This window comes from Cyprinus carpio, chromosome A10, assembly GCF_018340385.1.
Source record: "Cyprinus carpio isolate SPL01 chromosome A10, ASM1834038v1, whole genome shotgun sequence".
Taxonomy (NCBI): Eukaryota; Metazoa; Chordata; class Actinopteri; order Cypriniformes; family Cyprinidae; genus Cyprinus; species Cyprinus carpio.
The window spans coordinates 6,168,607-6,183,047 of record NC_056581.1 but is presented as its reverse complement, the minus strand read 5'-3'; the positions used below and the strand labels follow the sequence as shown (position 1 = coordinate 6,183,047).

The following is a 14,441-nucleotide window of genomic DNA, read 5'->3' as shown; positions in this document are numbered from 1 at the left end:
CCATTTCACCAAAAACAAACAAACATGATCTCATTCAATATCCTCAATATGTCTCCACATTCGTCAAGCTCAATTTGAAACAAAAAAAAAAAGAATAAAAAAAGCATATTAGGAATAAAAATAATTACAGAAAAATTAATAATCATTTTATTTTTCTTTACTTTATGGCAAAAATAAGTTCAGCAATTAAACAACCAAATCAACAATCTCGCGTCCCAAACTAGATGACTTTGATGAGCAATCACTTAAAATTTAAGGCTAAATTTGCAACCTGCTATTTATCTATCCTGCATATTTTTTAATTCGGTTTTATTATTATATAGTATTATTATTATTAATTTATTGATTATTTTAAAATTGCTAACTGTTTATTTATTATTCATTTTTGAGTTTTTATTCCAATTGTATTTTAATTTGATACATTTTAATTTTTTTGATGCATTACCCCTAAAAAAGCTGTCAGCGTTGAGGCACTCACCAGCGTAGTTGGGACTGCCACCCTGGGATTTGTGCACTCCCAAACTGGATATGAGGAAGGGGATATATCATAGTCCTGACGTAACCCACTCGATGACGTGCTGAGGAGGCAGAGCTAGCCCTCATACAGGGCTGGAAGACTGCATGTCCAACACAGCAGTGTCCTCCTTGCTTTCTTTGCACGGACGTGGATTTCTGCTGCACTAGTGTGATCTATAATAAGTAATACAAAGGAAATCCTTGTAAATACAACGAACAACAAAAAACTATACAAAAATATATTTTAAACTAGTAACTTATAAAGAGAAGAAGGTTACGTGTGTATATCAGTTGGTAAAGTAGTTACTGTATAATACTCACTGAATAGGGACAGTACTGCAAAACAATGACTTCCAACAGAGGAAGAATCTTCAGTAGCATGATGGGTTTTCATACAGATTCAAATACCTGAAGAACATCAAACACACAAGATCAAACGACAGGCAAACAAAGCTCAACCACAGAAAAAAGCATTAATGCAACCTGACTATAGATATGAGCTAAACCATTGAGGTATGTCACAAACACGTCCCACCTCCCCAGCTTTGCCTGTTCCTGTAATCTCAGTAGCACACAGGAGGATTATGGGACCTTATGTATGCCACTGTGTATATGTACACAGTAAGCTCAACAAACATCTCTGAACTGATCTACCTAATTCATCTATAAACCTAAACAAAAATTGAAAGGAAGGTTGTACAATGAGTTTGACTCATAAGCTATGAGTCAGACTCCAGTCCCAGCAAGTGAGCAAAGACATTATTATTATTTTTTTTTTTAATTTGATGATGTTGACCAAAATTGTACGAGTAGGAGACAAAGAAAACACATTTTACTACATAAAAAAGTATCCCACACTTCAGTACCAGTGTTTAGAGGTTAACAACATTACATTGCGACGCAAGTTTAATTTTTGTATTACAGATTACTTTTTTCAAGTAACTACGTAAAGGTAATGCATTACATTTAAATTGACAAGAAAATATCTGAGTTACTTACATACAGTACAGTTTGGATTTGGTGGTATAGTTCTGTTCTGCTGGCAAAAAACTCCCTGCCCCATCCTACAGCTTGACATGAATGAGCAGGGAGAGCAGTAGTACCCCCCCAGGGTAAAACAGAACAGAACAAAGCAGATATCATTAATGTTCTTAATGATATTTTACGTGTAACACATTATTCAGGATAAAGCAATTCTGATTCAACAAGAAATATCAGAAGGCCAAGTCCTGACTGTGGCGAAAGGAGGAGTTGGGGATGGAGGAGGGTGATTTGCTCCTGAGCAAGCGATAAAGCTGCTGAATAATTCTGAATAGACCTTAAATAGGAATGCCGTGATGGGCGTCGTATTCCTATAAGTAGATGTGGATCAGCTGAGAGTCAGCCGATGCAAGCTTGACTCACGTGAACTGCCAGTCTAATGCAATTAGTTTATTTTTTTATGGAGTAACACAGTATTGTCATGCATCCTACTTTTAAAAATTTCCCCAAACTTTCCCCAACACTGGTTCAACACACTGGTGTCACTGCTTAACATGTCACGTTAACTACTCATATAGATACAGCTCTACTTAACCTGTGTAAAGATGACTTTACAAGTCAGGAGACGAGACAGGAAGTTGTGAGACCATTGCTAATATGCCCTCAATGAACATACACGACTGCAGCCGAATGTCACTGAGTCATCAGTATAACGCTGCACGTTTTTTGTAAATCATTAACACATCAAGAAGCAATTAAGTCTGTTGGGTTCTGCTGGAGATACTAAAGCGTGTGACTCATGCAAAGTTTAAAGCTAGTGTTCCGCTTAGCTCACTGTGAGCCTGTGCGCTACGCACCAGCGCACAATGCCTACGCCTGCTCAATTATACTCATGCAATGAGGGAGAGAACCATTCTTAAAGACTCCTGAAAAGGGTCCCAAGACAATGCCACAGGTCACACGTTTCTCACCACACACTCGGCTACCAGTCTGTTTACTTTGTTAGTGTCTATTCAACAGTTTGTTCATGAGAACTTTAGTAATTAAATAGTTCTTCCTTGTATGTTGTAAAATGCAATGCATCAGCTCTATGGGATGCTGATAAACTTGTTTTCTCTGACAAAAGCTGGTAGGTAAGCACTCTGGTACTGTTTTCTGCCCGTTCCCAGACCTTTGGCTAATGTTCTAGCAAGGTTACGAACAAACATTCTTTCAGTAATGTTAATAGAACATTTGTTCAAAGTTATCCAGACTTTCTCAACACATTATTCATACATCATTCATGGATTTTTTTTTTTTTCTTTAAATGTTGCTATTTACTACTGGTTTCAAAACATTTAGAAAACACTCAAAAGTAAACTTCCTATAATGTTTGCAAAATGATAAAAATGGAACATTCCCTTAATGCTTTCTCTAAGGTTCGAATAACTAAGAAAACATTTTAACACATTTAAAATCTGATCATTTTAAACATTCACAAAACACTGAGAAATAATGTTTTCAATCTTAGTGGAAACATTAGCAACATCTTAGCAACATCCCAGCTAGACCAAAGTCCTACATAAATTACCAAGCACACAAAGGCTGTCTTTTTGATTTACTGTTGTAGTTTCAATAAGCGGCAGTAAAATCCAATTTATTAACCTTTGGGTTGCAAGGGTTACAGTACTTTACTATTATAAATTTTGCCTAACCAGTGAGCAAATGTTGACATTATACAATTTTCTATCATTTCTAATGACACTAAAACTGGGGGACCATATTGTAGGATATGCTAATTTAAGGCACTGAAAGGATTCAGCTCAGTCATCCATTCTTTCTTGGGGTTTACAAAGGACAGGCTGAACTCGTGTCACAAATTTCTCTCAGTCTATAAATCTGTTTGTGATGAGAAGAAACTGGGCCAAATCGAGCATGAAAGCTAAATATAGCCCATTCATTACAAGCTTAAGCTTAACGCAAAAGGATCACCAGTCATTCAATTATTCATATCTGTCCTATACTGAATTCAAGTAGAAAAGGATGACAATACAATTCTGAAATGTTGCTTAATCAAGCTGGGCTGTAAAAAAACAACAACATATAAATGAGTGTTAGGCCAATTTTTAAAGCATTAATGGAGTAAATTTGTTCTTAAAGTAAACAAGAAATCAAACCATTTAAAAAAAAAAAAAATTCCAAGTACAATATTAACTTTTTTAACTTGTGTTGGCCAGTCTAATTGTGACTTTAAAAATGTGTAATTCCAACTTTCTTTTTCTGCTGACATGACTTATGCCACACATTTAGTGACTGTTTAAGCAATATCTGCTACAGACTGAGGGGATGACATATTTTGGTAGGCTAAAACCCAAAAACAAATTAGCATTTTAGCACTTCTGGTCCAGCGTCCTGAACTTAAGTGACTGAAAGTGACTAAAATAAGGTCTGTGGTTTACAAAAGCTCAAGATATTTTCATGTTTTATTCAGTAACATAAAATACATGAGTAATACTCCCTTGTGATTTTTTTATAGCTTTTATTTGTTTTGAAAAAGATGGTTGCTAACAAGTGGCTAAATGAGATTACAGAGGTTTTCAGGAAAATTAAACATCATCACACCTAACAGGAAAAATCATCTACTCATTAGTTGCTTTTACAGCTTCAATGTGTTTATAATCATGCTCTTGCAAACTATTTGAACTGAAACTTTTTTACTTTTTTTTTTTTTTTTTTTTTAATAAAGACTAAAAGAGAAGTGGGAAGCTTAGTGATGGTGATCTTAAAGTCAAGAGAACGTGGTGTAGTTTGTATATAGCCAATATCTGGTGATTGTATTTCAAAATTCATAAAAGTAGTGTTCATTTGTGAAGATTATCATGATGAACATTTAAAATTCATAAAAGAAAGCCAATGGAAAAATCCTATTGGGTTTTTGTCCAGGGAACCAGAATGATGCTAATTTCTGAGTTGTCCTACAAAAATACATCATCACTCCAGAACTCCTCATAACACCCACTTTTGATGTTTAAATTGCTAATTTGTAATATTGTGTCACTGAATATCCTATTTCATTTCATGGAAGTAAAATGAGATTCTAAGGGGGCTTCATGTTGACTTTAAATGAGGCCAAAGATGTAACAAAACCTCACACGAATGTGTCCTCTGAGATGTGGCAAAGCAATAAACCAACTTTATTCAAAGAAGCACAAAAAACATTGTAAAGAACGAAACAAACAAGAAACCTCCACACTAGCAACCTGCGAAAGAACTATTTACTCTTTGAAAGCCTTTAAAACAGTAGTCACGTCATCCTGTGAAAGTGAGTCCTACATTACAAACGCATTTGTTCACTGGAGCAAATAAACAGATCATTTGTAGCAGCTGGACCTGAAACTCTGAGGCTCAGAGCAGATTCCCTGCTGACGTGATCGCGGCTACACCGGAGCTCACAGATTTAATCAGCCAAATGGACAAACCATTGATTTGTAGAGGTCAGAAATGTTAACCCACTTTCCTTATTTTACAAAGCTTTAAGAATAGCCTTTTATGAACTCAACAGATGATGCAGCCAGATGTGCACTTAAAAAAAAACATCCAAACACATTTTAGAATGATAATAGAGATTAAGCTGCTATATTTATAATGCGTTAGTCCATTATAAACTAGTTAAAATGATCTAAAAAATGAAAGGAATGAGATCACTGTTTGTATAAGTTAAAAATATTTAGTCAACCCAAAAGCTGATCATGAATTTGTCAGTCCTCACCAACATGCAAATTCCTGCAGTGGTGCAAACACAAACAAAACTTACAGTGACAGGAATAAGCACGTACAAATTCAAAAGTGTCAAACCCTCAAAAAATGTCATAAGCCATCTGATGATGAGAGAAAGTGCAATATATCCTTGACAGTGCTGATTACAGATTTTCCGTAATGATAATGATATAACACTATTGCATATGCAAGCATCATAATCCATACATTGCATGGTGCTGTGCATGAATGCTCACTGATTCATGACAGCAGGGATCAGACACAGAGACTCAGTGTAATCCAGAATAATCTGGCTGCAGTGAGCCTGGAAAAAGTGACAGATTAATATCACTGTAAATAAGAGCGATGTCTCTGGCCGGCGAATGCACTGTGGCATACTGTGAATTTGACTACATTACGCATGCGACTGACTCTGGATCTACACGTGAGTCACACTGGGCTAACATTCGATGAAAAGGAAAATCAATTGTCACAGCCATTGTTTACACTCAATAAGTATTGTTTACACTCAATTAGGGAAGTTTGATGAATGAATGCTTAATGAACTTCAATAACAGCAATACAATAAGAGTTACCTAACCCGAAAGAAAAAAAAAAAAAGATTAATTGTCCAAATATAGGAATGAATTCAGGTTGAATGATACTTTTTGTCAATGAAATGACTAGGAAAAAAATGTCCCAATCAACCCTGAATTCACCCTATGTTACACTTAAGATGAACAGGTTAGAAATTGATCTACAACAACCTACAAGCCTCTTTTGGTATATTATAAAACACTATGCTGGGTAGATGTTGGCAATTCTGCTTGATCTGCCCCCACAAATCCACTCTGACCCCTTGCAGAGGCAACAGAACCCTTTAATTCGTCCTTGCTAACAGTGAAATGTTAAATAAATCCCCCACTTCTCAAACAAACACACTAACAACAACAAACAACAGCAATAAATAAATAAATAAAGAGACAATAGACCCAAATCAGCATATAAATGTTGCTGGCAACATATAACTTAAGTTTGGCAAATAAAAATTATTCTGTGTATTATAAAAACGAATAGATAGATAGACAGACAGACAGACAGACAGACAGACAGATAGATAGACAGATAGATAGATAGATAGATAGATAGATAGATAGACAGACAGACAGACAGACAGACAGACAGACAGACAGACAGACAGATAGATAGATAGATAGATAGATAGATAGATAGATAGATAGATAGATAGATAGATAGATAGATAGATAGATAGATAAATGTAAATGTAAATGTAAACCACAGATGAAGTGTATAATGACTAGTGAACGTAACTTATTAAAGATACCAAGCTCTTAAATAGGCTACGTAAACTTAGCCTACTCTTAATTAAATAGTGCTACCGTTTATTCGGTTTTAGCATTACACAAAATGCACAATTATTATTTTTTATTTTATTACATTTAGTTTCTAATCTAGAAATGTTTCTTGTTTTCAACCTAGTCTATCTTAAAGAACGGAACTTGTCAGTCAGAGTGAGCTGTTGTTTATACTCACCTGTATCACTTCATCTATCAGCTGTGGTAAGCAGCGCTGTTTTGCGTTGATGACGAAAAAAAAAATTATCCCAGAAGTAAGAACTAATACTCTCTCAGCGTTAATTCCATATCTCAATCAAATTCTCAAGGACAACTTCACAACACTGGCCAATAATATTTCACTTTCCTCTCGTGTCTATGAATGTAGTGAAGAAAACCAAGCGCATGAAGTTTGTTTCTATGGGAGGGTTGCGCTCGCGCATCAGCGCACCACTGCTGCTTCACCAAACTCATGCAAACACATGCGCGCATGCGCAGAGTACACGGACCAGCACACACATTTACACATAATCAGCTGTCACATCTAAAGAAAGAATGTGTTTTAATATCAAAGGAACATTTAAAAGGTTAAATGTTTTACCGATTGAAAGGCAGCTGGCATATAATACAGAAAAATGTTTTATTCATCAGCCCTATATATATTTTTTTTTTCAGGCATAGGGTATTTAACTCAGTCTGACCTCATAATATAGAGGTGTGTCTGATGTTGTACTTTGGTCAGTTTGTCATCTGGGCACAAGGAAATCACTCCAGAGTCTGCAAAACTCCAGTAAACTATGACGACTCATTACAAGATCTGGCTTAGAATGTGGGTTTGATAAAATGGTAGCTTAAGTGAAAATTTGTTATGAATTTCAGTGCAACTAAACCATTAAGTGTTGTAATGTTAAACACAAACACACACCACAGTTTATACTCTACTATGCTACACATGCAATAAAATTCATAAGAACATAATCCAAGACAAACTTTGTCTTCTTCTGAACAATAATGCTTATTACTATTATTATTTATTATCACGGCTAATAATAATAGTAATCATAATTATTATAGGCCTAATATATATTAGTACTACACTGCAAGAGTCTTCAAATGTCGGCTTGGCTTTCATAGTGCTGTGCTTATTTATGGGCTCAAACTGTAGTTTGTGGGCCCCCTAGCGGTGAAAGGTCACTTGCTATATCCTAGGTCCAACACTTTCAACTACTGACCACTAGACAGCAGTGCGTTATTGCGTTTTCTCTTCAGGACAGGAGGCGTCTTTGAAAGCAACACTACCTTGATGCTTATTTCACAGTATATACTTTTTAATTCTATGTGAAACAGTATGCATTATAAAACAATAAATGTTTCAAACAACAATATGCTATGTTGTATGATTAAAATGCAAACAATATCTACTTTTAACGTTGGAAATAAAAACTGTCTTGAGTCAAAAAGGATACATAAAGAAAGATATTAAGGCTGATATTACCTCCGGTTCAATAACCCTGAAAGCTGAAGGTGCACCTGTTTAATTATTTTGAGTGCTGAGTTTTGTTCCTCCTGTTGCATACTTCATATTTTCATTAATGTTAATCATTTAGAGTTTAATATTCTATTAAAGTTTGCATTCTATGCACAGAAAACAATATTTATCTTACCATAAATCAGCAAGAAAAGTATGGTTGTATTGTATACCATTATAATCATACCATCAGTCTAAAGTTTATCATGTTATTCTAAGTGACTAATCAGTCATTTCTAAAACATATTTTATAAATAATTTTGAAAACAAAATCATAGTTCTTAAATTAACACTTCTGTTTTGCTTCACTTAAAAATAAAGCATAACAACACAAATATTTAATATTAAAATGTACACTTCTCATAACCTTTAGTGTATCTCAAAATACACATTTTTGTTCCCTCAGAAATCTGAAGCACAAGAAGGTGAATCAATACTTCCTTCAAACATTTTCAGACCAAAGCGAAGACTGAATAAAATGGTTTATTCCACAAAAACAATACTGCAACTACCATTCAAATGTTTGGACACATCTGCTCAATCTTACCATTTTCCACACTTTAAAATAATGGATAGGTTAATAAAACGACAAAATAACAAATATGCAAGCACGGGACAATGTAGTAAGCAAAACAGGGAAGCAACAAAAATATCTTACCTACTTTTTAAACAATACAGAAGTTCCCACCCTAGTGAAAAATAAATATACTAAAATATATTTGAAATACATTTATTTAATGCTAAGTATACTACAAATATATTTACATAATTATGTGCTGAATAAAAATAAACTGCAATTGTACTTTTGTCTGCTAAACAGGAACAACAAATTTTGTACTTCATGCACTTTAATTGTGCGGAAGTAGTGCTGAAGTCCAATTAAAGATCCTGAAGTATATTTGATTGTACTAAAGTGGAACTACTGTAAGTATATTTTAGGTACAGATTGTGCTAAAGGGGAACTATTGCAATTATACTTTAGGTACACTTTAAATATCTTGCATTCAAAGATCGATATTATTCAAAGACCATACAATCCTTGTCAACAGTGACATTAAAACACATTTTCGGCTTAATATTAAGAAATGTGCAGATTTTCTTAATATTAAGCCACATTTTAGGCTTAATATTAAGAAAAGTAGTACTCCAACTTATAATTTGTATATCAGTAAAGCCCAAGCGTTATGCCAGTAAATACGTTAATAGAATTGAACTATACTTAACATGAAATAAATGTTTTACTAAATAAATGCATTACTTTTTGGCTACTTTTCTTCACTTTCCAGACTAACTTATCCAGTTAAAAAAAAAAATATATGAAAGAAAGAAAGAAAATCTTTATTATTGTTATCTTTGGCATACATATCTAATTTGTGCCCAAACATTTGGCTGATATAGTGTATATACAGTAAATAACATGCTCCATTACAAACACATACAATTTCTAGCTTTTAAAACAATACTTTTTCAAGTTTTATAAAAGCTACGAAAATATCAGCATATTTCTTGTTGGCCTTTTACGTATTTAGCTAAATAAATACTCTATTTTGCTTAATATTGCACTTCTTTTTTCGTTTGGTAAAATAAAGATATTCAGCTCAATAAAGCACAGTGTGCCTCAGTTTCTCTCCTAGAGAAAACAGAGAATGAAAGTCTAATGGCAAATCATGCAACATCTGCAGAAAACACATGAAAGTAACAGCATTCGGTATGACTACATCCGTTCAGTCATCAAAGTCTGGGATGTCATCGTAAGAATAACCACGGTAACCCTTGGAAGCATAATAAGCAATCCGCAGATGATAGAATCCGGGAAGAAAGATCAGGATGCCGATGATGAGAACTGGAATCGTGCGATCTGGGTACTACAACAAGACCATACATTAGTCTAACATACCGACAGATATTTATAATACTGCAGTTATGTTTACTCACCACGACATTAATGTATCCAGCCAAAAGAAGGGATCCAACAACAATCAATATAGAGCCAACCAGAAACAGGAACGTTGCCAGGGCAATAGCCTTGTAGGGTACTTTAGGTGGTGTTTTCTTGAACTATAAAACAGTGTTTGTTTATTTATTCATGCTACAAACAACACATATATAATACTATATAATAAGCAGTTTTTCTCACCTGTAGATCAATGTATCCTTCATCGCTATCTGCCAGCCTGGAGTATTTGACCTTATTGTTTGGAGCAGCACTGGCTGTGTTGTTCCGAGTTGCCATCATTATGATGTTTAGGCTTATTGGCACTGGAAGAGTAGCAAACTATACCGTGATTATCTGAGAGAGCATCCGCTCCTGTTGTGGTTTATTGCGGGAGAGCAGAAAGAAAGTTTTAACTTATAATACAGTACATGCATCACAATAGTGCAGTAGAAAACTCATGTTAGATCATTTTCAGACTGTCATGTTTACTGTCTAAATAACAGTCCACATTTAAGCTCATTTACAGTAATTTGATACATTCTGGTGGTGTGGTCTACTGTCTCAAGCTAGGTAATTATTTAATAGCTGCTATTACATAATTAGATAACACACCCAAGAGGTTATTTATAAAGACATGAGTCATAAATGTCGTACTGCTGTTTTCGTCTGTAACGTTATTTGCTTGTCAGTTTATAGCAGCGTTCATATACTCACCAGATCGACAGGGTTGATTTGTAACGGCTACTTCCACAGCACTACGAAAACTTTGCTCGCTTCTCCATGAACACACTGCTCAACCTTCTGCGGACATTGTTTACTTCCTTATTCCCATTCCAACCTGCGCGCGCAGGAAAGAAGAACCGCGGCAGCCAATAGCAATTCGTCTTAGTTACGCAGATGACGGGATATCATTTTAAAGAGGAAAAATTAATAAACAAAATACAGTTTTTGCTCTATACATTAAAGAATATTAAATGTAAAATAATATTAAATATTAAATCGATTTTAAACTGCACATTAGTAAAATAAATGATTACAATTAATAAATGCATATAGTCAAATGTCAGAAAAAAAAACATGCAAAAAGTCAAATGACGACATAATTTTTTTAATTAGCTTAAATTAATATAATTTAAAGTAAATATACAGTGCATCAGCAAAATATCTACAAATTAACAAAAACCGATTAATAAAAATAAATAATCTATATGTAGTTTTTGACGGTTAAAAATACTTTAGAGATAAATGTAAGAAGAAAAACAGAATAAACAAACAAACTTTAAATGACTCCGAGTCAACCTGATTTTTCGTGTATCTCAATACTACATTAAACTGAATAATAATAATAATAATAATAATAATAAATTCAAAAATATCTTTAATAAATAAATAATATACAAATAAATGATAGTGATAAATACCATTATAATAATTAATAAATTAAACAAATTAAATGTAATTATTATTATAAATACATTATAATTGAATTTCCGTGTGCGTGTGTGCTGTGACCTTACAGACCTCCTAATTTGGAATTTGCTTTTGAGAATTAGTGCAGTTCTCCACAAACACCAGCTCTTACACTAAATTTCTAGTTTAAATATCACTTAAATATCACTTTAGATATTGCTGAGAGGAATGAGTTCAGCATGATTCTCAGTGCTCTGATTAAAGAATAGCTCTTACAAGAATTTTTTGATAAACGTAAAATATGGTGTTTGGTGACTTTTGATTATTTTAAACGTTATAAACAGCCTCTTAACTGACTTTGTTTGTTAAATGACAGTGCTTTTGTAACTAAATTGAGTGACAATTCATCTTCACAGGGGAGGAATTTGCTTTTTCGGTATATAGGTTCAAGTAAGAAAGCCTGGAAAAATAAATAAAATAAAATAAAATAAAATAAAATAAAGTGTAGATGATGCGGTAAACTCATATTTTATGATTTTAATACATTGAGAATATAAGCACTTTGACAGTGGTATTTTTTGTTTATTCTAATATTCTGTAATGGATCCATTGGATTGGATGCATTTTCTACAGGCCAAGACTTTTTAGGTGCTAAACCCCATCCATCTGCTCCGTTGTTTGTCAGCGTCTATGTGGAGGATTCATTCCTTCCTCTATATTCTTTATGGTTTGTGCAACTGCTGACGTTGGCTGGCTTCCAAAGTAACCCTACAACTAAACAATGAAGGACCATTAACATTCGCAGCACGTCTTGAGACTGCAGCTTTTAGGCAAGTGCTTCAATAGCTTAAATATTTAAAGTGACAACAAGGGAGGAGATGGAAGCCAAGGCATTCAATGTCAGTGCAAGCAATCAGTCATGCTTGCATTAAAGTTCTGCATCAGGCACGGCAAGGAGGAATATGAAAAACACAAGACAGAAGTGTTCACGGTTTTGATTTAAGGACACAAAAGTTCATGGACATAAGATCTTACATGAATAAGCACTCTATGATGGACATGGTGCATGAAGCCAAAAATGAAAAATAAACAAAAAGAAGAAAGAGGGTGCATGTGTTCTTCATTTATTTGTTTTTGGAGAAAAATATTAAATGAAAATGAATTATTTACACTCTCTTGTCATTCAAAACCCACGGTCTTCTGTTGAATACAAAAGTAGATGTTTTGAAGAATGTTACTGCTGCTCTTTTCCATACAATGAAAATGGATGGGAACAAGAAGCAGTCAAACATATAACCTATAAAGAAGTCTGAAATGACATGACATCGAATTTATGTTCTCATGCAATGACAACAGAGGCACGCAACCTTTGAAGAACCGGAGGACTTTTCTTGTTCTGGTCATAGATTGAGGACTTGATACAATTATGAAACAAATCAGGATGATGGATCTTCGAGAGAAAGTAGTGGACAGTTGAAGAAATACAAAGTGACATTCACAGCCACAGGTGGGACTGCCATTTCATATAGCCCCATAAATCATTTATTTTCTTTGGCTGTGACATTCACTTTCATTACCAAAGCTGACCTTCAGGGACGTCAGTGATCAGTGCTGATGAATTATACCATTCTCCACCGACTGTTCAAGCAGAAACAAAATGTGCTCAGAAACTTTCATGTCAAACCAACACAAGAAGACCTAAGGCCCACAAAAAAGCACTTCAGTTTTAAAATGCACATGGATCAATGACGTGATGCTTTTTTTATTTATTTTTGTTTTTTAGTTAAGATATATTGTTGTTCAAAAATACATCAAAAATGCAATTGATACAGACAATGACTTGAATAAATCTCTTCTAAGAACATTCTGAATTAAAATTCACTTTGATCTTCTTTGTCAGTCAAACTAGGTTGTGTAACTGTTTGGAAGTCGCAAAACAGAAGAAATGTTTAAGTAGTCTCAAATTCTTGAAAAAAAAATGCTTTCATAATTAGTTTAAGTATATTTACTATATATATATATATATATATATATATATATATATATATATATATATATATATATATATATATATTAATGTCTTCAGACACCGAACACATGTTTGAAAACTTTTTTTTTTTTTTTTTTGTTAAATGATTACATTGTATATACTCATCTTTTAAACATGAAATTGAAGTATATAATAGGGGGAGAGTGTTTTAGTTTCTCAGAGACTGTTTGTATTAGAAAGCCAACATTTTAATACAACAAAGCCACATCTGTCAGCTACTCATCCACATTACTGAAACATGTGTACATATGATACTTACAATTTATACTTCAATAGACAAAGTCAAATGTTACAACTGACCCCACAACAGGGGACAGTTGCAATAGTCCACAGAGGCAGTTGCAACATTCATTAAAATGTAATTAAACATCATTCTATTCATCATTTAAACTCATTCTTTAATATAATTTTGAAATTTCTTTATTTTATGTGTAGACAGATAGAGTCTTCAGTAAGTTAAATTGGCTGTATAAAAACAGAATAGTAAATGGATTAAAAAAAAAACATTTTCAAGTCACGACAACCATGTTTTGGTTTATTATTACAATACATTTGAACTACAAAATATAAATTTAATCTAAATTAAGACACTGAAATTTAATAATATAGCTTACTTCTGTTCTGTTGTGGTAAGGGACAGCATGTTAAGACATTGCAACGTGTTGCAACCGTCCCTACACTGACAACAGTGATAAAATTTGGTAGCCTATCTTAGCACAATATCTTTGACACACTATGCCTATTATAAGCTAGGAAAACACTGATTAAAATGATATGACTTTACAATGCTTCATGCAAACAACTTAGTATGAAAAAAATCTTATCATTAAAAATGTACTTCTTTACCATGAGAGAGAGAGAGAGAGAGAGAGAGAGAGAGAGAGAGAGAGAGAGAGAGAGAGAGTAGCCTGATACATTTGCACAAACACT

The 14,441-nt window shown here is 33.7% G+C and overlaps 1 protein-coding gene, 1 long non-coding RNA gene and 1 pseudogene across 3 annotated transcripts; all 3 read right to left on the bottom strand.

Annotated features, from left to right (window-relative positions):
- The window catches only part of LOC109097188, a 153,735-nt pseudogene that overhangs the window by 122,200 nt on the left and 17,094 nt on the right, over positions 1–14,441 (bottom strand).
- On the bottom strand, positions 649–7,052 carry LOC122146413. Its single transcript, XR_006160969.1, has 3 exons — positions 6,787–7,052; positions 838–924; positions 649–690 (listed from the first exon to the last, which is right to left on the bottom strand). It is a non-coding gene; the product is annotated as an uncharacterized LOC122146413 (long non-coding RNA).
- LOC122146412 (transmembrane protein 230-like) lies at positions 8,583–10,926 on the bottom strand. Of its 2 annotated transcripts, none has more exons than XM_042764868.1 (4): positions 10,766–10,926; positions 10,253–10,423; positions 10,051–10,173; positions 8,583–9,980 (listed from the first exon to the last, which is right to left on the bottom strand). In XM_042764868.1, exons 2-4 carry the CDS (start codon positions 10,349–10,351, stop codon positions 9,840–9,842), a joined length of 363 nt encoding a protein of 120 aa, XP_042620802.1. In that variant the 5' UTR covers positions 10,352–10,423; positions 10,766–10,926; the 3' UTR covers positions 8,583–9,839. The 2 variants fall into 2 exon arrangements, with proteins under 2 accessions (XP_042620802.1, XP_042620803.1); XM_042764869.1 differs by having other exon boundaries at positions 10,253–10,374; positions 10,766–10,920.